This window comes from Thunnus thynnus, chromosome 22 (genome assembly GCF_963924715.1).
Source record: "Thunnus thynnus chromosome 22, fThuThy2.1, whole genome shotgun sequence".
NCBI lineage: Eukaryota > Metazoa > Chordata > Actinopteri > Scombriformes > Scombridae > Thunnus > Thunnus thynnus.
The window spans coordinates 18,240,389-18,264,152 of NC_089538.1; the positions used below are offsets into that span (position 1 = coordinate 18,240,389).

Here is a 23,764-nt window from a genome sequence, read left to right on the forward strand (position 1 = left end):
TACAGCCATTCACCTCTGCAGCCCAGTCAAGAGCCCCACCACCAGCACATAAATAAGCAATTACAGAGCTTAACTGTGCATGAAATAAATCCACTCAGTGTTCAAATGTCAGTATTTAGTGACACATTTGTTCATCTTCCTACAGACAAACAACATTCTGGGTGCAACATATAACTGTTTTAAAAAATATTTATGTAACAAAACTGTCAACTTCATGACACAACACAGTAAATAAAAGAGGACTCATTACACTCATTTTCAAGTGATTTATTTCTCTGATTCACATTGTGAGTGACTGCCTTATTTTTAGACATCTGAATTTAAATTCTAATGGTCAGAAATGATTCTGTATCACAATAAAGTGATAAATTATTTATCCATTCTCATATTTGAGTGACCAAAAAACCACTGAAACTTGTGTGGTAGTTGTTTCCCCAAACATGTGAGTTTGCAGGCAAACGGACATACACCATGTCACCTTGCTGCAGCTGCAGGAACACTGCGTTTCCTCCATTATCAGTTGAGTCATACTTTGATGGGTTATCACCGGTCATGACCATCACCTGATTGTTCTTGTACAAGTACAGCTTTGCCGCATACTGTCCTCCAGCATGAAAGAATATGGTAAAGTAATAAACACCTGCAACCGGTGCAGTGAAGATACCTATGGAAAGAAAAACAGGTTTTTGGTTGCGGCCTAACAACATAGTTTAAGATTTTTTTTTTTTTTTTTTTTTGGGGGGGGGGGGGGTTCAAATGAAATGTATCTATCGTTCCATTATTTTCTTGCTCCTGCTACCTGCTCATCCTGTTCATGAGGGAAGGCATCCTGCTGAAATGCTGATCTTACAAAAATGGTAAATCTTTAAATGAATAAATGTGTGTGTATGTATTTATCATATCTTACCTGTGTATTGACTGTAGGCTCCACCGATGTTTGTTAACACTCTTCTGTAGATTAGAGTCGTGTCTGTGTTGAATGGTCCGATGTGTCCACCACCACCTACTGTTGCACTGAATATTACCTTGGTTCTCTCTGTATAAAGTAAAACATCCTAAATCATTATCTTGTATTTCCATCCTACTAATATCTTCCATCCTTGTTTATTCCATCATAATGAACAAAACAATTCATTCATTCTTAAATAAAGTCTTTAAATCAACTACAGGAAATGTTTGACTTTACCTTTGTTTCTCACATCCATAATCTGGTTTTCACTGTCCTGCAGTCTGGTTTTAACAGCTTGCAGTTCTTCCTCAATGGCATCAAACTTTCCCAGAAGCTCATATGTGTCAGGCAAGTTGGCAAACTGCCTTTGACTATTTATTTCTGTGTCAGTAGCGTTAGCATCCTCCTGGGCCAACGTCAAGCTGCAGAACAGGAACACAAAAAACAGCACCGTAAATGTCATCTTCAAAGTTCATTCAAGATCTTCAGTCTCCTAAACTCTGATTGATATGATCCCTCTGACTGCTTTTATGTTGTTTAAAAACGACCTGTTAATATTTAACAATCCCATTTGACATGTGACTTCATTATTTTACTGTAAATGATCCATTAACTGTTTCAGTGGAAGAGCAATGAGGAAATAATATTTTCTCTGGACACCATCAATGTTAACCTTTGATTGTTACGGTCTAATGCCTTTTTGTTGTTTTGTGAAATTGACATGACAAGACTTTTTTAGGTTGTGGCACAATGAAATTAACTACATCCAATATCTTTGGAAAACACATTTACAAAACTAAAAACATAACACACAACATTTCAGAAAACACAACGTCAGTTCATATGCCTGTAGTGAAACTTGCAACCTCATAGGCAGACTCGGAGCCTCTATCCAAGTGCTGATTTTTTGGGGAAGCCTGGGCACCCTATTGGCCACCCCAGATGTAATTGACTTAGATTAGTGGGGTTTTTTTTTTAGAGGCAGAACAATTTCTGTACAGCTGCAACACACCTGGGATGCGTTTTAGGTGCACACACACACACACTTAGGTGAGCACCCACAAATGCCTCTGGAGACTTGTTTTTACAACTGGCAAGTCAAGTAAACCAACAAATGATTAAAGGTAAGCTAATTATATATGTCTTCATCCTCAGCCTATCTCTCTTGCTTAAAATGTTTTTTTTCTCCTGTTGGTTCTCTTTTTGATGGCTGAAGCAAGCAGGTAAAGCAGAGTTGTGGTTATGGGTGAATGGATGGATTGTGTTTGCAGCTTTGGTATGTTAGAGGCTAGAAACAATTCTCTTACAAATCACAACAGCAGAACAGATCTGTGTTGTTAAGAAGACATGCAGTTCACTGGATTGTGGGATGTGACATAAAGGGTAACTTTGAGGCTGAGGCAGTTTTGGATAACAACATTCCTATAAAACTTTTAGGGAAATCTAGCTTCAAAGAAACAATAACCAAAGATCAGCGAACCTGAGAATTTTATGGTTTCTTTTTGAGATTGTCAAGCTACATGACCCTGGAAATGCTATCAGCTGGAATCAATATAAACACAACAGGCTGAAGAATTATTTTATACATCAGTCTATACTGTTGCTAAACCAAGATCAGTGATCTGCTAACTGAGATCTGAATACGGAGGACATGATGTGATATGTATGATTCATGACTGTTTAATGTTTTTTGTATGTCTATGAAAAGTGTCATATGTATAACTGTATGTTTAATCTGTGTGTAAACCTCTTAAACAGAACTGCCTAAGAATGCAAAATGAATTTCAGTGTAAGCTGATAATAAAGTCTTATATCATATCAACAACATCCACCACTGAATGCTGCATGCATGCACTGTAGCTGTTGTTATATTGACAGAATTTGAAGTTCAATTACACATATTGTCCTTTCTGTATTTGTTTTAATGACTGTTGCAGATTATGTGCAGCTTATTTCTCATGAACTTACAAGGGCCATGATGATGAGTGCTTATTTTTCACTATTTTCTTGTATAAGGTGTTAGCCACAGTGACCCACCAGGATAGTGTTCACACATACAGTATGTCATGACAAAAGTGCACTTTTACATGTACATGCACATTTACAGAAACAGCAGTTGGTTTGTGTCAAACACATGCACGTACACTAAATTACTGGCAATCAGACATAGGTTATATGCAGTAATTTGACTGGCTGTTAAGCTTTATTTTGGCTGAACATAATTGGTTGTGTCCAAGATGTGGTGGAGAGAGCAAGTTTAAAAGGGGAGAAACGTTTTAGAAGTTCTAACAGGCACTTAAACATCAATCGGTATTGTTCCTCTCCAGACTAACACGACAACAGAGAAAGGTAAGAAAACCCCTCTTCCTCCCTCTTTCTCTAAAATTCTAAAAATTTTGGCATTTTTTAATATAATTAATTTTTAACCTCAATTTAAAAATTCCATCTCCTTCCTTGGAATTTTTGGTGTCTCGTCCTTTATTTAAAATATGGAGAAAACCTACAAGTTAGCCCCTACAGTATATGTTATGTCCAGATGAAGATCTTTGTGATTTATTTGGCAAGCATTTCCATTCTGCAGTTACTGGATGTTAATTTTAAACCTTGCATGTACAGAATTTCACAAATTACTTGTTGGTGTGTTTATTTTGTTGTTGAGCAACTAATTACTCTGCTCAATAACTCAAACTCTCTTTCTTTCTCCACTCTAGACAAAATGAACGTCATTCTCCTGACTCCCATCATCTTCATTCTAGCCCCTGTTGCTAGCGTGACCTTTCCCTCAAGGCCCTGTCAGGGGAGAAGTGAGATAGACAAATACAATGAATTCATCAAGAAACACATCCTTCCACCTAACTTTGACACAAATTCTCCAGAGGAATGGGGAAAGTGAGTTAAAATGTTAAATCAATTATTTTTTCTTGTGAAAGAGCCAGTAATACTAAAAATCTATGCTGAATTGTAATTTAGTGGATTCTTCTTGATCCTATATCATTGCAATGTTTAACTTTGGACTTTAGAGCAAAAGTGCTGCAGCAACTCAGCAAGCCAAAAAAAAGTTGAACCTTAACATGATCTCTTTATACAGATACTTAATGAGGTTAGGACTCTGTGGCAGAGTTCCTGTGCAGTCCTTCATCAACAACGACAATAAGGGAAAAGTCGTGGAGATCTGTAGTGACGCTGGCCGGCTCTTGCAAGATAACTTGTGCATCAGCAAGTCAACAATGTTGGTATATCATGTCACATCCACACAGGGTTGCAAAGTTGAAGCTAGCGATATAACAAAACTCAATCAAAATGTGATTGTGGCATGTAATATGATTGAAAATCAGTGCCTCCCTGTCCATTATCAGAAATACAACAATGAAAGACCAGGCAATATAGCCTGCACCTAAACTTTCTGTCAAGCTTTGCTAAATGAATAATTTGTGCTCACGAAAATGTGAAAGAATCTTGAGCTACATATATTTTGTAAATCACATGTTATAGATAATACAGTGTGTTGTATCAAGCAAGGTGAAATGAATAGAGCTGATGTTTGGGAAGTTTTTAAAACATTTTCTCTGTTTTCTTTTTCATGGTGTTGGTAAAAAATAAAACGATGTTTGGCTTTACATTTGTTGTTGTCACTGTACTGCAGCTGCTGTTATACTCACATATTGTCCTTTCTGTATTTGTTTTAATGACTGGATAGATTGCAGATTATGTGCAGTACAGTATTTTCCTGTGTACATGGTTAATGCTTCAGTCTTTGCATTTTCTTGTATCAGGTCTCAGCCACAGTGATCCACCCTGACAGAGTCGCACATACAGTTCACTTCTTCATTTACAGAAATAGCAGTTGGTTTGTGTCAACAAACACATGTGCATTACCCTGCTGTACAGTCATTTACTGATAATTATCATAGACAGACCGTATATAGTAAAAGATACGTTTGCAGTCATTTAATTGGCTGTTAAGCTGCTTCAGTCTTTGCATTGTCTTGTATTAGGTCTCAGCCACAGTGACCCACCCTGACGGGGTCACATATACAGTTCACTTCCTCATTTACAGATATAGCAGTTTGTTTGTACATTTACAGGTAATTATCATAGACATACCATACATAGTAAAAGATACATTTGCAGTCATTTGATTGGTTGTTAAACTGTTTGTTTTGGGTGAAGACGATTGGTTGTGATCAAATGTTCACAAGATAAGAGGAGGTTTTAAAAAGGCAGGTTAACTTTTGAAATTCTAGCAGAGACTTAAACCTTACTTGGTATTGATCAACTCTAGACTGAGGCTGGCTGATCAGAGCAGATGAGAAAACCTCCCTAACAAAAATAAGTGTGTAGGTGTGACCCTTGTTGCTGTGAGGCTACAATTGTTGTTGCTTCAGTGGTTTATTCATTGATGAGTAGTGTTTACAACTTCCAGCTTGAACAACCCAAACCTCATGTTTATTGTCTTGCTGTAGCAGCTTAACAAGCACAACTTACCAACAACTTTATAAACTTTTCAGTGTATTCATTTGTTGTGGCTGTACAGTAGAATATCAATATCAGTGGATTGTAGGCAAGTACATACACACTCTGTAGACTACTGATATGTTTCATGTCATGCAGCTGTGCAAGGCCAGTTATGGAGCCAGGCATAAACATACAGCCATTCACCTCTGCAGCCCAGTCAAGAGCCCCACCACCAGCACATAAATAAGCAATTACAGAGCTTAACTGTGCATGAAATAAATCCATTCAGTGTTCAAATGTCAGAATTTAGTGACACATTTGTTCATCTTCCTACAAACAAACAATGTTCTGGGTGCAACATATAACTGTTTTAAAAAATATTTATGTAACAAAACTGTCAACTTCATGACACAACACAGTAAATAAAAGAGGACTCATTACACTCATTTTCAAGTGATTTATTTCTCTGATTTACATTGTGAGTGACTGCCTTCTTTTTAGACATCTGAATTTAAATTCTAATGGTCAGAAATGATTCTGTATCACAATAAAGTGGTAAATTATTTATCCATTCTCATATTTGAGTGACCAAAAAACCACTGAAACTTGTGTGGTAGTTGTTTCCCCAAACATGTGAGTTTGCAGGCAAACGGACATACACCATGTCACCTCGCTGCAGCTGCAGGAACACTGCGTTTCCTCCATTATCAGTTGAGTCATACTTTGACGGGTGATCACCGGTCATGACCATCACCTGATTGTTCTTGTACAAGTACAGCTTTGCCGCATACTGTCCTCCAGCATGAAAGAAGATGGTAAAGTAATAAACACCTGCAACCGGTGCAGTGAAGATACCTATGGAAAGAAAAACAGGTTTTTGGTTGCGGCCTAACAACATAGTTTAAGATTTTTTTTTTTTTTTGGGGGGGGGGGGTTCAAATGAAATGTATCTATCGTTCCATTATTTTCTTGCTCCTGCTACCTGCTCATCCTGTTCATGAGGGAAGGCATCCTGCTGAAATGCTGATCTTACAAAAATGGTAAGTCTTTAAATGAATAAATGTGTGTGTATGTATTTATGATATCTTACCTGTGTATTGACTGTAGGCACCACCGATGTTTGTTAACACTCTTCTGTAGATTAGAGTCGTGTCTGTGTTGAATGGTCCGATGTGTCCACCACCACCTACTGTTGCACTGAATATTACCTTGGTTCTCTCTGTATAAAGTAAAACATCCTAAATCATTATCTTGTATTTCCATCCTACTAATATCTTCCATCCTTGTTTATTCCATCATAATGAACAAAACAATTCATTCATTCTTAAATAAAGTCTTTAAATCAACTACAGGAAATGTTTGACTTTACCTTTGTTTCTCACATCCATAATCTGGTTTTCACTGTCCTGCAGTCTGGTTTTAACAGCTTGCAGTTCTTCCTCAATGGCATCAAACTTTCCCAGAAGCTCATACGTGTCAGGCAAGTTGGCAAACTGCCTTTGACTATTTATTTCTGTGTCAGTAGCGTTAGCATCCTCCTGGGCCAACGTCAAGCTGCAGAACAGGAACACAAAAAACAGCACCGTAAATGTCATCTTCAAAGTTCATTCAAGATCTTCAGTCTCCTAAACTCTGATTGATATGATCCCTCTGACTGCTTTTATGTTGTTTAAAAACGACCTGTTAATATTTAACAATCCCAGGAGGAAATAATATTTTCTCTGGACACCATCAATGTTAACCTTTGATTGTTACGGTCTAATGCCTTTTTGTTGTTTTGTGAAATTGACATGACAAGACTTTTTTAGGTTGTGGCACAATGAAATTAACTACATCCAATATCTTTGGAAAACACATGTACAAAACTAAAAACATAACACACAACATTTCAGAAAACACAACGTCAGTTCATATGCCTGTAGTGAAACTTGCAACCTCATAGGCAGACTCGGAGCCTCTATCCAAGTGCTGATTTTTTGGGGAAGCCTGGCCACCCTATTGGCCACCCCAGATGTAATTGACTTAGATTAGTGGGGTTTTTTTTTTAGAGGCAGAACAATTTCTGTACAGCTGCAACACACCTGGGATGCGTTTTAGGTGCACACACACACACACTTAGGTGAGCACCCACAAATGCCTCTGGAGACTTGTTTTTACAACTGGCAAGTCAAGTAAACCAACAAATGATTAAAGGTAAGCTAATTATATATGTCTTCATCCTCAGCCTATCTCTCTTGCTTAAAATGCTTTTTTTCTCCTGTTGGTTCTCTTTTTGATGGCTGAAGCAAGCAGGTAAAGCAGAGTTGTGGTTATGGGTGAATTGCTGGATTGTGTTTGCAGCTTTGGTATGTTAGAGGCTAGAAACAATTCTCTTACAAATCACAACAGCAGAACAGATCTGTGTTGTTAAGAAGACATGCAGTTCACTGGATTGTGGGATGTGACATAAAGGGTAACTTTGAGGCTGAGGCAGTTTTGGATAACAACATTCCTATGAAACTTTTAGGGAAATCTAGCTTCAAAGAAACAATAACCAAAGATCAGCGAACCTGAGAATTTTATGGTTTCTTTTTGAGATTGTCAAGCTACATGACCCTGGAAATGCTATCAGCTGGAATCAATATAAACACAACAGGCTGAAGAATTATTTTATACATCAGTCTATACTGTTGCTAAACCAAGATCAGTGATCTGCTAACTGAGATCTGAATACGGAGGACATGATGTGATATGTATGATTCATGACTGTTTAATGTTTTTTGTATGTCTATGAAAAGTGTCATATGTATAACTGTATGTTTAATCTGTGTGTAAACCTCTTAAACAGAACTGCCTAAGAATGCAAAATGAATTTCAGTGTAAGCTGATAATAAAGTCTTATATCATATCAACAACATCCACCACTGAATACTGCATGCATGCACTGTAGCTGTTGTTATATTGACAGAATTTGAAGTTCAATTACACATATTGTCCTTTCTGTATTTGTTTTAATGACTGTTGCAGATTATGTGCAGCTTATTTCTCATGAACTTACAAGGGCCATGATGATGAGTGCTTATTTTTCACTATTTTCTTGTATAAGGTGTTAGCCACAGTGACCCACCCTGACATGTTCACACATACAGTATGTCATGACAAAAGTGCACTTTTACATGTACATGCACATTTACAGAAACAGCAGTTGGTTTGTGTCAAACACATGCACGTACACTAAATTACTGGCAATCAGACATAGGTTATATGCAGTAATTTGACTGGCTGTTAAGCTTTATTTTGGCTGAACATAATTGGTTGTGTCCAAGATGTGGTGGAGAGAGCAAGTTTAAAAGGGGAGAAACGTTTTAGAAGTTCTAACAGGCACTTAAACATCAATCGGTATTGTTCCTCTCCAGACTAACACGACAACAGAGAAAGGTAAGAAAACCCCTCTTCCTCCCTCTTTCTCTAAAATTCTAAAAATTTTGGCATTTTTTAATATAATTAATTTTTAACCTCAATTTAAAAATTCCATCTCCTTCCTTGGAATTTTTGGTGACTCGTCCTTTATTTAAAATATGGAGAAAACCTACAAGTTAGCCCCTACAGTATATGTTATGTCCAGATGAAGATCTTTGTGATTTATTTGGCAAGCATTTCCATTCTGCAGTTACTGGATGTTAATTTTAGACCTTGCATGTACAGAATTTTACAAATTACTTGTTGGTGTGTTTATTTTGTTGTTGAGCAACTAATTACTCTGCTCAATAACTCAAACTCTCTTTCTTTCTCCACTCTAGACAAAATGAACGTCATTCTCCTGACTCCCATCATCTTCATTCTAGCCCCTGTTGCTAGCGTGACCTTTCCCTCAAGGCCCTGTCAGGGGAGAAGTGAGATAGACAAATACAATGAATTCATCAAGAAACACATCCTTCCACCTAACTTTGACACAAATTCTCCAGAGGAATGGGGAAAGTGAGTTAAAATGTTAAATCAATTATTTTTTCTTGTGAAAGAGCCAGTAATACTAAAAATCTATGCTGAATTGTAATTTAGTGGATTCTTCTTGATCCTATATCATTGCAATGTTTAACTTTGGACTTTAGAGCAAAAGTGCTGCAGCAACTCAGCAAGCCAAAAAAAAGTTGAACCTTAACATGATCTCTTTATACAGATAATGAGGTTAGGACTCTGTGGCAGAGTTCCTGTGCAGTCCTTCATCAACAACGACAATAAGGGAAAAGTCGTGGAGATCTGTAGTGACGCTGGCCGGCTCTTGCGAGATAACTTGTGCATCAGCAAGTCAACAATGTTGGTATATCATGTCACATCCACACAGGGTTGCGAAGTTGAAGCTAGCGATATAACAAAACTCAATCAAAATGTGATTGTGGCATGTAATATGTAATATGATGCCTCCCTGTCCATTATCAGAAATACAACAATGAAAGACCAGGCAATATAGCCTGCACCTAAACTTTCTGTCAAGCTTTGCTAAATGAATAATTTGTGCTCACGAAAATGTGAAAGAATCTTGAGCTACATATATTTTGTAAATCACATGTTATAGATAATACAGTGTGTTGTATCAAGCAAGGTGAAATGAATAGAGCTGATGTTTGGGAAGTTTTTAAAACATTTTCTCTGTTTTCTTTTTCATGGTGTTGGTAAAAAATAAAACGATGTTTGGCTTTACATTTGTTGTTGTCACTGTTATGCAGCTGCTGTTATACTCACATATTGTCCTTTCTGTATTTGTTTTAATGACTGGATAGATTGCAGATTATGTGCAGTACAGTATTTTCCTGTGTACATGGTTAATGCTTCAGTCTTTGCATTTTCTTGTATCAGGTCTCAGCCACAGTGATCCACCCTGACAGAGTCACACATACAGTTCACTTCTTCATTTACAGAAATAGCAGTTGGTTTGTGTCAACAAACACATGTGCATTACCCTGCTGTACAGTCATTTACTGATAATTATCATAGACAGACCGTATATAGTAAAAGATACGTTTGCAGTCATTTGATTGGCTGTTAAGCTGCTTCAGTCTTTGCATTGTCTTGTATTAGGTCTCAGCCACAGTGATCCACCCTGACAGGGTCACATATACAGTTCACTTCCTCATTTACAGATATAGCAGTTTGTTTGTACATTTACAGGTAATTATCATAGACATACCACATATTGTAAAAGATACATTTGCAGTCATTTGATTGGTTGTTAAACTGTTTGTTTTGGGTGAAGATGATTGGTTGTGATCAAATGTTCACAAGATAAGAGGAGGTTTTAAAAAGGCAGGTTAACTTTTGAAATTCTAGCAGAGACTTAAACCTTACTTGGTATTGATCAACTCTAGACTGAGGCTGGCTGATCAGAGCAGGTGAGAAAACCTCCCTAACAAAAATAAGTGTGTAGGTGTGACCCTTGTTGCTGTGAAGCTACAATTGTTGTTGCTTCAGTGATTTATTCATTTATGAGTAGTATTTACAACTTCCAGCTTGAACAACCCAAACCTCATGTTTATTGTCCTTGCTGTAGCAGCTTTAAAAGCACAATTTACCAACAACATTGTAAACTTTTCAGTGTATTAATTTGTTGTGGCTGTACAGTAGAATATCAATATCAGTGGATTGTAGGCAAGTACATACACACTCTGCAGACTACTGATATGTTTCATGTCATGCAGCTGTGCAAGGCCAGTTATGGAGCCAAGCATAAACATACAGCCATTCACCTCTGCAGCCCAGTCAAGAGCCCCACCACCAGCACATAAATAAGCAATTACAGAGCTTAACTGTGCATGAAATAAATCCATTCAGTGTTCAAATGTCAGAATTTAGTGACACATTTGTTCATCTTCCTACAGACAAACAACATTCTGGATGCAACATATAACTGTTTTAAAAAATATTTATGTAACAAAACTGTCAACTTCATGACTCAACACAGTAAATAAAAGAGGACTCATTACACTCATTTTCAAGTGATTTATTTCTCTGATTTACATTGTGAGTGACTGCCTTCTTTTTAGACATCTGAATTTAAATTCTAATGGTCAGAAATGATTCTGTATCACAATAAAGTGGTAAATTATTTATCCATTCTCATATTTGAGTGACCAAAAAACCACTGAACGTTGTGTGGTGGTTAGTTCCCCAAACATGAGAGTTTGCAGGCAACTGGACATACACCTGGTCACCTTGCTGCAGCTGCAGGAACACTGCATTTCCACCATTATCAGCTGTGTCAGAGTTTGACGGGTGATCATGAGTCATCACCATCAGCTGGTTGTTCTTGTACAAGTACAGCCTTGCCTCATGCTCTCCTCCAGCATGATAGAAGATGGTAAAGTAATAAACACCTGCAACCGGTGCAGTGAAGATACCTGTGGAAACAAAAAACAGGTTTTTGGTTGTGGCCTAACAACAACTTTTTTTAAGAGAGAGTTTCAGATGAAATGTATCTTTCGTTCCATTATTTTTTTGCACCTGCTACCTGCTCATCCTGTTCATGAGGAAAGGCATCCTGCTGAAATGCTGATCTTAAAATCTTAAATCTTTAAATGAATATATGTGTGTATGTATTTATCATATCTTACCTGTGTATTGACTGTAGGCTCCACCGATGTTTGTTATCACTCTTCTGTAGATTAAAGTCGTGTCTGTGTTGAATGGTCCGATTGTTCCACTGCCACCTGTTGCTGCACTGAATATTACCTTGGTTCCCTCTGTGTAAAGTAAAACATCCTACATTGTTATTTTGTCAAGTATTTCCATCCTACTAATATCCTCCATCTTTGTTTATTCCATCATAATGAACAAAACAATTCATTCATTCTTAAATAAAGTCTTTAAATCAACCACAGGAAATGTTTGACTTTACCTTTGTTTCTCAGATCCATAATCTGGTTTTCACTGTCCTGCAGTCTGGTTTCAACAGCCTGCAGCTTTTCCTCCATGGCACCAAACTCTCTCAGAAGCTCATACGTGTCAGGCAAGTTGGCAAACTGCGTATGACTATTTATTTCTGTGTCAGTAGCGTTAGCATCCTCCTGGGCCAAAGTCAAGCCGCAGAACAGGAACACAAAAAACAGCACCGTAAATGTCATCTTCCAAGTTCATTCAAGATCTTCAGTCTCCTAAACTCTGATTGATATGATCCCTCTGACTGCTTTTATGTTGTTTAAAAACGACCTGTTAATTTTTAACAATCCCATTTGACATGTGACTTCATTATTTTATTGTAAATGATCCATTAACTGTTTCAGTGGAAGAGCAATGAGGAAATAATATTTTCTCTGGACACCATCAATGTTAACCTTTGATTGTTACTGTCTAATGCCTTTTTTGTTGTTTTGTGAAATTGATATGACAAGACTTTTTTAGGTTGTGGCACAATGAAATTAAGTACATCCAATATCTTTGGAAAACACATTTACAAAACTAAAAACATAACACACAACATTTCAGAAAACACAACATTTTATGAAATGGAAATGTTGGTTTAGACAGAATCCAGGTCAGTTCATATGCCTGTAGTGAAACTTGCAACCTCATAGGCAGACTTGGGGCCTCTATCCAAGTGCTGATTTGTGGGGAAGCCTGGCCACCCTATTGGCCACCCCAGATGTAATTGACTTAGATTAGTGGGGTTTTTTTTTAGAGGCAGAACAATTTCTGTACAGCTGCAACACACCTGGGATGCGTTTTAGGTGCACACACACACACACTTAGGTGAGCACCCACAAATGCCTCTGGAGACTTGTTTTTACAACTGGCAAGTCAAGTAAACCAACAAATGATTAAAGGTAAGCTAATTATATATGTCTTCATCCTCAGCCTATCTCTCTTGCTTAAAATGTTTTTTTTTCTCCTGTTGGTTCTCTTTTTGATGGCTGAAGCAAGCAGGTAAAGCAGAGTTGTGGTTATGGGTGAATGGCTGGATTGTGTTTGCAGCTTTGGTATGTTAGAGGCTAGAAACAATTCTCTTACAAATCACAACAGCAGAACAGATCTGTGTCGTTCAGAAGACATGCAGTTCACTGGATTATGGGATGTGACATAAAGGGTAACTTTGAGGCTACAGTTTTGGATAACAACATTCCTATAAAACTTTTAGGGAAATCTAGCTTCAAAGAAACAATAACCAAAGATCAGCAAACCTGAGAATTTTATGGTTTCTTTTTGAGATTGTCAAGCTACATGACCCTGGAAATGCTATCAGCTGGAATCAATATCCGTATCATAAAAGCTGATATCAATGGATTATAGGCAGGTACATACACACTATGTAGACTGCTGATATGATTCATGGCATGCAGCAGTAAGCAATTACAGAACATGGCTGTGCATGAAATAAATCCATTATGAATGCAGCTTATATCTGCTTTAAATCTATATGCTGTATGTAGCTTCATGACATAAAGCAGTAAATGAAACAGGACCCTTTGCACTCATATTCAAGTGATTTATTTCTCTGAAATTACAATGTGAGTGACTGCCTTCTCTTTAGTAATCTGAATTTAAATTCTAATCATGAGAAATGTATTATTGACCTGAAGTGCTGAAGTGGAGATATCTATACATCTAGGTAATAATTATCTCAATAAAGTGGTAAATTCCATTCTCATATTTGACTGACCAAAAAAACACTGAAAGTTGTATGGTAGTTGCTTCCATTATGAGCAGTTTCATGGACTACTTGGTGATTCTGTATCATGACTACTCTTTGGTTGTTCTTGTACAGAAAAAGCCTTGTCTCCTGTTATTTTCCAGAATATTTGAAGATTGTAAAATAATAAACACCTGCAACAGGTGCAGTGAAGATGACTGTGGAAACAGAGTGTGAGTCACAATTGACAGATTAATCATTTGCCATGAAAATCTTTGGAAAGAAGGGCTTTGTTTACTTTAAGAAAATGTTTGGAGAGCAGACAGACTGTGTTTAGACACGCTAAGGGTACAATGCTGTGCAGTGAGTAAACATCACTTCTCGACACCCTATGAGACATGCTTGCAACAGATGCTAGCACCCATGGACTGTAGCCTCTTAGCTGGTGCACCAGCCTCCCATGTCCAAGGTTGTGAGTGCAGGACTGTGCTTGTCTACACAACACAGGTCACATTAGCAGCATGGCTCTAGGAATGGGAGGAATAAAGAGGTGATAGAGATGTGGTACGCCCACAGGACTGATTCAGACCATTGACTGTAGGCTACTGATAAAATTAAAATAAAGAAATAAAAACATGGATACAGACATTTGTTATTGAGAACAAAACCTCTGTGCCCCCGGGTCCCGACTGAAAAAAAATGTGATGCAGGTAAGAAACATACTTCCAATTGAAATACATACAAAGTCGTGCTGAGTGTTACGAAAAATGGAAAACTCGTGTCCATGCACACAAATCTATAGATTCAATTTCGTGACTATTTCACACACTGCTGTAAGACTGGGTTGGAAGATCACATGTCAGGCAAGCAGGCAAACTGTGTTTGACTATTTATTTCTATGTCAGTAGCATTGGCATCATCCTGGGCCAAAGTCAAGCCTAAGAACAGCAACACAAAATATAAAACCGTAAATGTCATCCTCCAAGTTCATTCAAGATCCCTCAATCTCCTACACTCTGATTGCTATGATCCCTCTGACTGCTTTTATATTATTTATTAATGACCTGTTACTTTTTAACATTCCACTTGACATGTGACTTTATTATCTTATTGTAAATAATCTGTTCAGTAACTGTAACTGTTCAGTGGAAGAGCAATGAGGAAATAATATTAACATTTTATGGACACCATTGATGTTAACCTTTGATTGTTACCTGTCTAATGCCTTTTTGTTGGTCTTTAAACATTGTGAAATTGACACAATGACAAGATTTCTTTGGGTTGTGGCACAATAAAATATATATCTATTAAGTACAGTGGCCTACCTTTTCCGTTTTTTGAAATGTTGTGTTGCAATTGCACCCAAGCACATGTATAAATGATCTCCTTGCTGCACCTGCAAGAACTCTGTGTTGCCTCTATTATCCACTCAGGTTGTCACCATGACGTTCTTATGGAAGGATAGACATGTTTGGTGTGATCCCAAAGAATGATAAAAGAAGGTGAAGTAATAAAAGCCTGCGACAGGTGCAGTGAAAATACCTGTGGGAACAGCATTTTATGCCAACAACTGACATAGAGGGTTTAAATGATGTACTGCTAGATTGTTCTACAGCAGGTAGCATGTGGTGATCCAAGCACCATCAAACTCTGGTTTGCTGTACTACAATCACAAGGGGATATTCTCCATCGTCCCCCAGGCAGTTGTGGATGCCCATTATGTCTGTGATTGATACTGGCGGATATGGCAGAACCAGTGATGGTGGGATCCTGTACAACTCTGCCTTTGGTGAAGGCCTCAGAGACGGCACCCTGGACCTCACACCAGACGCAGTGATTCCAGGAGCAGAGCTACATGGAAACCTGCCCTATGTCTTCATGGGAGATGAGGCCTTCTCCCTCCATATAAATATGATGTGACCCTTCCCAGGCTCCAACATCACCAGAGAGCAGAGGATATTCAACTACATTTGGCATCCTTTCCTCCCAGTGGTGTATGTACTGACTCATTATTGGAGTCAGCCCTGCCATTGCTGAGCTCTGTGTGAAGGCCACCTGTAACTTTCACAACTTTAAGAGGCTCACAGATATGAGGGAGGACGACCAGAAGCTCGCTGTGTGCCAGAGGAGCATGGTGCAGCTGATATTCTCCAGGATGTTGTCAGGATGGGCTCCAACAACACCACACGGGAGGCCATTCGACTGAGGGAGACCTTCACCTCACACTTTTGCCTGGACGGTGCTGTTCCTTGGCACAGTGATGGTGTCATTTGTGCAATATTTAACCTAAAGGCTCTTTTAAGATCCACCCACATTCTTCCAGGACATACTTCCATTTGCACCAGTACAACCAAAACCGTCTATATAGGCACAACTGTTGTCTACATAATTGTCACCGTCTACACAAACAACATTCAGTTTAAAAAACGTCAATTCTAAACAGAGCTCTTCAATAGCATTTCTTCTATTCACTGAGTATCTCTCAACGTTATGTTATTCATGTAATCTAGGGATGAAGTGTACACCCACCTAAACTCAATCTACCCACTCTTCCTTTTATAGAAATAGTTTTCCCAAAGCTCAGCTTTACAATACACGTCCATTGTTACTTATTCCCAGCAGGCATTTTTATTTGTCATAGATGTGTAGCCACATGTGTAACCATAAACTAAATGTTCATTACTTTAAATACTAGTACACCCTTTTCGCAAAGGAAATTTATTTTAAAAATATATAATATTTTGTATATTAGCAGCCAAATGTAATAGTAATAATACTCACGATTTATTTTATTCACCACCACTGCAGTGAAATGCTATTACATGCAACCTCTAGGAGAACCCTTGTGTTTTGTGTCTGCATCTGTCTCCCTCGTCTGGTGGCCCTCCTCTTTGCATTTCCTACAGCAGGATATATTTTTCCTGGTCCCTTCACCTGCCTTTCCTCTCACCTGATTGGTCCATGCATCAGAGGTCCAAAGGTCTCTTCCCTGTTTTTACCCAGGACCTTGTGTAGCTTGGCTCCTGTCTATGGTTCCTTCTGATGTCTCTGAACCTTGTACTCCAAGAAACTGGAATAGGTGTTTGCTTCATATATTCATGGTACAGAGCTTTGTGTGACACCTGGTACTTTTTTTTGGTGTTTTGCATGTTTGGTTTTGAGCATTTTATTCCTTAATCAGATCATTGACAGTAGAGAGATGACAGGGAATGACATTTTATAAGGGTCCCCAGCTGGACTCAAACCAGGCATGTTTTGGTTCATCTTTAGCTTCTTAAGACAAATATCATGAATATATCAGACCATACAGTATATATATTTTTTATTTAATCCACATTACATATAATATTTAGTTGGACACTATTATTCACCTCTGTCTATAACTTTTTCAATTCATTTTTATCACTACACCCACATCATTTTTCTTCTACTGTGTCCTGCAGAACTCACTATGAATACTGTAAGAGTTATATATCTGACACCCTTTGTATGAGTGTGACTGATGATCAGTTATTCAGAGTGTCATGCTGCACTGCAGTACAGCCTGGTTCATCAGCTTATCTGTGCAACTTCAAACTAAACTATATATGTAACTATATGTTTAATCTGTGTGTAAGCCTCTTAAACAGAACAGCCTAAGGATGCAAAATGAATTTCAGTGTCGTATCAATAAAGTCATATCATATCATTAATACTGCATGCATGTACTGTAGCTGTTGTTACATTGACAGAATTTGAAGTTCAGTAACACATATTGTCCTTTCTGTATTTGTTGTAATGACTGGATGGATTGCAGGTTATGTGAAGTGCAGTATTTCCCATGTGCTTACAAGGATGAGTGTTACTGTCTCACTGTTTTCTTGTATTAGGTCTCAGACACATAGTGACTCATGCTGACATGTTCACACATACAGTGTATCAAAACAAAAGTCCACTTCTCCATTTACAGAAATAGCAGTTGGTTTGTGTCAACAAACACATGCACATAAACTAAAATTACTGGTAATTAGACATAATGTATATGCAGTAAAGTGAATGGCTGTTAAGCTTTGTTTTGGCTGAAGATAATTGCTTGTGATCAAATGTGTCCAAGATGCTGAGGAGAGAGGAAGTTTAAAAGGGGAGAAACATCTTAGGAGTTCTAACAGGCACTTAATCTATCAGTAATTGTCATGGAAAAATACAGTATGTATACTTAAATACAATATCTTACACTTACACTTATACTTTGGTCATGTTCTATGATCCTGTGTATAGGTGTAACTACTTTTCAGAGATAACAGTAGCCAGCAGCACCTGTCCGTTTAAAGGACAATGATGAACTGTACATGTGTAGAGATAGGAAAATGAGTCCAACTACACTGTCTGTTGAGTGTACAATAGCAAACTGTGTGTGTAGAGATATCTGAAGAGGAGGCCGGCCATATCTATCTGCTGAGAGTATAATAATGGACTGCTCAGAGCATAACTTTGTACTTTACCTAAGATAGCTCTCTGTATCTGTGTCTGATACTGTACCTGCTTGCAAGTGTATTAAACCCGGAAAGACATCCTCTGGTTTGTGAGTCTTTTATTACAGGAACTGCCACCACAGTATTGTTCCTCTCCAGATAAAAACAGCAACAGCAAAAGGTAAGAAAACCTCTCTTTCTCTCTAAAGTTCTAATATATTAAATTTTTGGCATTTTTATGGCTAATGTAATTCATTTTTAACCTCAATTTAAAAATTCCTCCATTGGAATTTTGGTGTTTCCTCCTTTATTTATATCCTTCACAACTTTAAGAGGCTCACAGATATGATGGAGGAAGACTAGAAGCTCGCTGTGTGCCAGAGGAGCGTGGTGCAGCTGATGTACTCTATGATGTCATCAGGATGAACTCCAACAATGCCACATGGGAGGCCATTCGACTGAGGGAGACCTTCACTTCACCCTTTTGCCTGGATGGTGCTGTTCCTTGGCACGGTGATGGTGTCATTTATACAATATTTAATCCAAAGGCTCTTTTAAGATCCACTCACATTCTTCAAGGACATACTTCCATTTGCACCAGTACAACCAAAATCGTCTACACAAGCACAACTATTGTCTGAATAATTGTCACCGTCTACACAAGCAACATTCATTTTAAAAAACTTCTAAACAGAGCTCTTCAATAGCATTTCTTCTATTCACTGAGTATCTCTCACCGTTATATTATTCATGCAAGTCCAGGGATGAAGTGTACACCCATCTAAACACAATCTACCCACTCTTCTTTTTATAGAAATAGTTATCCCAAAGCTCAACTTTTACAAGCAGACATATATTACCATAATAGGTTTATTCCCAGTAGGCATTTTTATGTGTCATTAATTGGTAGCCACATGTGTAACCATATATGAAGAGTAATAAACTATATGTTCATTATTCTTTATCTGACTGTGTACTTTCAATATCAATACACCCTTTTCACAAAGAAAATTTACTCTGAAAATATATGATATTTTGTATATTGGTGATTGTTGGCATTTCAGTGCATATCGATTGATTGATTGATATCGGCCAAATTTAATAGTCTACTTACAATTTATTTTATCACTGTATTACTATTGCAGTGAAATGCTGTTATATGCAACCTCTGGGAGAACTCTTGTGTTTTGTGTGTGCATCTGTCTCCCTCACCTAGTGGCCCTCCTCCTTGTATTTCCTACAGCACGTATATCTTTCCTGGTCCCTTTGCCTGTCTTTCCTGTCACCTGACTGGTTCATGCATCAGAAACCTCAAGGCCAAATCCCTGACCACCACCTCCCAGATAAAAAGCTACAGCTTAAGGCAAAAAAGGCTGCTTGTTATCTCAACCTGCGTCGTTTGTACCCCATTGTTCTGTTAATTCTCCAAAGTCTGCTTTTATGTGATTCTTCAGTTACCCAGGGCACAGGACTAGGTAAGTTTGGGGTGCCCTGTATATTTCAGCACATAGGATTTACATGATAAAATCACTGGATTACTGGAAGAACTTCAAAGGCAATTATTGCTTTGCACTTTTCATTTATTGCCTATTTGTTACAACCTAACTTGTCAAAAGGAAAAGAGGAACAACAGGTTATGGAGAGTCCCTTGAAAGCACTTCGCTTGTGTCAGTAGCTCAGCTTTATCTCTGGGGAAAACCCCCAAATCCGGAAGTGAGGTCCAAATAAGGAAATGTATGTCATGCATCAGGTGGATGTGACTCCCCTCGTTGAGACCTGCTGATAGATGTAACAGTGGAGCAGAGGAGAGAGACTGAGATAGCGATGTAGCCGACCTGCAAACTGGTATTTAACATGTTTTTTTTTTTCTTCTAGAAAACAAATCATTTTTAAAATATTAGTACGAAATAAATATTCGTAAAAACCCACTATTTGTGCTTTGCTGAATAACATATTTGTATTTGGGCACACCCCTAGTAGAGAGATGACAGGGAATGAGGAGAGAGAGAAGGGGAATGACATTTTCTAAGGTTCCCTGGTGAGACTCAAACTGGGGACGTTCCAGTTCCTGATCAGTTTTTGAAGACAAATATCATGAATATATCAGACCATCCAGTATATGTCTTTGTTAAATCCACATTACATATAATATTTAGTTGAACACTATTATTCACCTCTGCCTATAACTGTTTCCATTCATTTTTATCATTACACCCTCTTCTCTCTAACATGTTCATCATGTAAAGAAGAAATCATGTTTCTTCTAGTGTGTCCTGCAGAACTCACTATGAATACTGTAAGAGTTATATATCTGACACCCTTTGTATGAGTGTGACTGACGATCAGTTATTCAGAGTGTCATGCTGTACTGCAGTATGGCCTGGTTCAGCAGCTTATCTGTGAAACTTCAAACCAAAATATAGAAACAAATCTGAATTTGTGCAAAGATTATTGGCCAACTTGTGTAACACTCCTTACAAGTAGCTCACAAAAAGAGCCTGTTCAGACTGAGTTGCTAACAGTATCTCTTGTGACTCCTTGCATGTTTTTAAACAGAAAATGCCAACTTCTGCCCTCTAATAGGTGATTTAGAGTCAATATAAACACAAAAGGCTGAAGAATTCTTTTATACATCAATCTATACTGTTGCTAAACCAAGATCAGTGATCTGCTAACTGAGATCTGAGTCCGGAGGATATGATGTGATATGTATGATTGTCATGACTGTTTAATGTGTTTTGTACGTCTATGAAAAGTATCAAAGTCGTATTATATGTTGTGATTTGGCGCTATATAAATAAAATTGAATTGAATTGAATATCGTATCAACAACATACACCACTGAATACTGCATGCGTGTACTGTAGCTGTTGTTATGTTGACAGAATTTGAAGTTCAGTTACACATATTGTCCTTTCTGTATTTGTTGTAATGACTGGATGGATTGCAGGTTATGTGCAGTGCAGTATTTCCCATGTGCTTACAAGGATGAGTGTTACTGTCTCACTGTTTTCTTGTATTAGGTCTCAGACACACAGTGACTCATGCTGACATGTTCACACATACAGTGTATCAAAACAAAAGTCCACTTCTCCATTTACAGAAATAGCAGTTGGTTTGTGTCAACAAACACATTAGACATAAGGTATATGCAGTAAAGTGAATGGCTGTTAAGCTTTGTTTTGGCTGAAGATAATTGGTTGTGATCAAATGTGTCCAAGATGCTGAGGAGAGAGGAAGTTTAAAAGGGGAGAAACATCTTAGGAGTTCTAACAGGCACTTAATCAATTGGTAATTGTTATGGAAAAATACAATATGTTACACCTATTCTGATACTGTTTTACTTACACTTATGCTTTGGTCATGTTCTATGATCCTGTGTATAGGCGTAACTACTTTTCAGAGATAACAGTAGCCAGCAGCACCTGTCCGTTTAAAGGACAATGATGGACTGTACATGTGTAGAGATAGGAAAAGGAGTCCAACTACACTTTCTGTTGAGTGTACAATAGCAAACTGTGTGTGTAGAGATAACTGAAGAGGAGGCCGGCCATATCTATCTGCTGAGAGTATAATAATGGACTGCTCAGAGCATAACTTTGTACTTTACCTAAGACAGCTCTCTGTATCTGTGTCTGGTACTGTACCTGCTTGCAAGGGTATTAAACCCGGAAAGACATCCTCTGGTTTGTGAGTCTTTTGTTACAGAAACTGCCACCACGGTATTGTTCCTCTCCAGATAAAAACAGCAACAGCGAAAAGGTAAGAAAGTTCTAATATATAAAATTTTTGGCATTTTTATGGCTAATGTAATTCATTTTTAACCTCAATTTAAAAATTCCTGTATTGGAATTGTTGGTGTTTCCTCCTTTATTTAAAATATGGAGAAAATCTACAAGTTAGCCCATACAGTTTATATTATGTCCAGATGAAGATGGTGGTAGGTTTTTGATAATAACATATTTATTTGGCAGATGCTTTGTTCAGTGTTTTGTAGTTCAAATCACACTTCCAGAGGAACAAGAGCTAGATGTCATGATGATGATTTATTTAGCAAACATTTCCATTTTGCAGTTGCTGGGTGTTCATTTTAGACCTTGCATGTACAGCACTTGACAAATTACTTTTTGTTTTTGAACAACAGCATTACTCTGCTCAATAACTCAAACTCTCTTTCTTTCTCCACTCCAGACAAAACGTTTTAGAAGTTCTAACAGGCACTTAAACATCAATCGGTATTGTTCCTCTCCGGACTAACACGACAACAGAGAAAGGTAAGAAAACCCCTCTTCCTCCCTCTTTCTCTAAAATTCTAAAAATTTTGGCATTTTTTAATATAATTAATTTTTAACCTCAATTTAAAAATTCCATCTCCTTCCTTGGAATTTTTGGTGACTCGTCCTTTATTTAAAATATGGAGAAAACCTACAAGTTAGCCCCTACAGTATATGTTATGTCCAGATGAAGATCTTTGTGATTTATTTGGCAAGCATTTCCATTCTGCAGTTACTGGATGTTAATTTTAAACCTTGCATGTACAGAATTTCACAAATTACTTGTGTGTGTGTGTGTTTATTTTGTTGTTGAGCAACTAATTACTCTGCTCAATAACTCAAACTCTCTTTCTTTCTCCACTCCAGACAAAATGAACATCATTCTCCTGACTCCCATCATCTTCACTCTAGCCTTTGTTTGCTCAAACCCCTGTCAGGACGAAAGCGAGATGAGAGCATATGATGATTTCATGAAGAGACACATCCTTCCTTCCTTTGACACAAATTCTGAAGATAAATGGAAAACGTGAGTCAAAATGTTAAATCAATTATTTTTTCTTGTGAAAGAGCCAGTAATGCTGAAAACATATGCTAAACTGTAATTTAGTGGATTCTTCTTAATCCCATATCAGTTCAATGTTTAACTTTGGATGGGATCACCCATAATTAGCCTACCTGAGTGATCTGGCAGTTAGACTACAACACAGAAAGATTTAGCTTCAAACTGAAACAGGTATGTGTTGTAGCAAAAGGTCACATTTTATTTCTCTTCAGATATAAACTAGTCCTCTAAAAACTGGTCAAAAGCAGGTGAATGCAATTAGTTGGTTGCTAAAAAAAAAGCAGAACCTTAACATGATCTCATTTCACAGGCACTTAAAGAATAACCAACTCTGTGGCAGAGCTCCTGTGCAGTCCTTCATCAATGAGGCCGATGAGGAAAATGTCCTGCAGATCTGTAGTGGCGCTGGCCGGCACCTGCAAGGTAACTTGTGCCTCAGCGCATTACCCATGTTGGTATATGATGTGCAATCCAATA

At 37.8% G+C, this 23,764-nt stretch overlaps 3 protein-coding genes and 1 long non-coding RNA gene across 4 annotated transcripts; 1 reads left to right on the plus strand and 3 right to left on the minus strand.

Moving 5' to 3' along the window:
- On the minus strand, positions 1-1,462 carry LOC137174874 (complement C1q tumor necrosis factor-related protein 6-like). The gene is made up of 3 exons (XM_067580377.1): positions 1,187-1,462; positions 908-1,036; positions 1-664 (listed from the first exon to the last, which is right to left on the minus strand). The coding sequence occupies exons 1-3, from the start codon at positions 1,410-1,412 to the stop codon at positions 384-386; spliced, it is 636 nt and encodes a 211-aa protein (XP_067436478.1). The 5' UTR covers positions 1,413-1,462; the 3' UTR covers positions 1-383.
- A 1,646-nt stretch (positions 1,463-3,108) lies between these two features.
- LOC137174358 (uncharacterized) lies at positions 3,109-4,859 on the plus strand. Its single transcript, XR_010925348.1, has 3 exons — positions 3,109-3,298; positions 3,661-3,838; positions 4,038-4,859. It is a non-coding gene; the product is annotated as an uncharacterized lncRNA (long non-coding RNA).
- Positions 4,860-5,847: 988 nt separating this feature from the next.
- On the minus strand, positions 5,848-7,051 carry LOC137174515 (cerebellin-1-like). Its single transcript, XM_067579867.1, has 3 exons — positions 6,774-7,051; positions 6,495-6,623; positions 5,848-6,259 (listed from the first exon to the last, which is right to left on the minus strand). The coding sequence occupies exons 1-3, from the start codon at positions 6,997-6,999 to the stop codon at positions 5,979-5,981; spliced, it is 636 nt and encodes a 211-aa protein (XP_067435968.1). The 5' UTR covers positions 7,000-7,051; the 3' UTR covers positions 5,848-5,978.
- A 4,312-nt stretch (positions 7,052-11,363) lies between these two features.
- LOC137174513 (complement C1q-like protein 4) lies at positions 11,364-12,543 on the minus strand. Its single transcript, XM_067579866.1, has 3 exons — positions 12,273-12,543; positions 11,989-12,117; positions 11,364-11,775 (listed from the first exon to the last, which is right to left on the minus strand). The coding sequence occupies exons 1-3, from the start codon at positions 12,496-12,498 to the stop codon at positions 11,495-11,497; spliced, it is 636 nt and encodes a 211-aa protein (XP_067435967.1). The 5' UTR covers positions 12,499-12,543; the 3' UTR covers positions 11,364-11,494.
- Between the last annotated feature and the right edge of the window lie 11,221 nt (positions 12,544-23,764).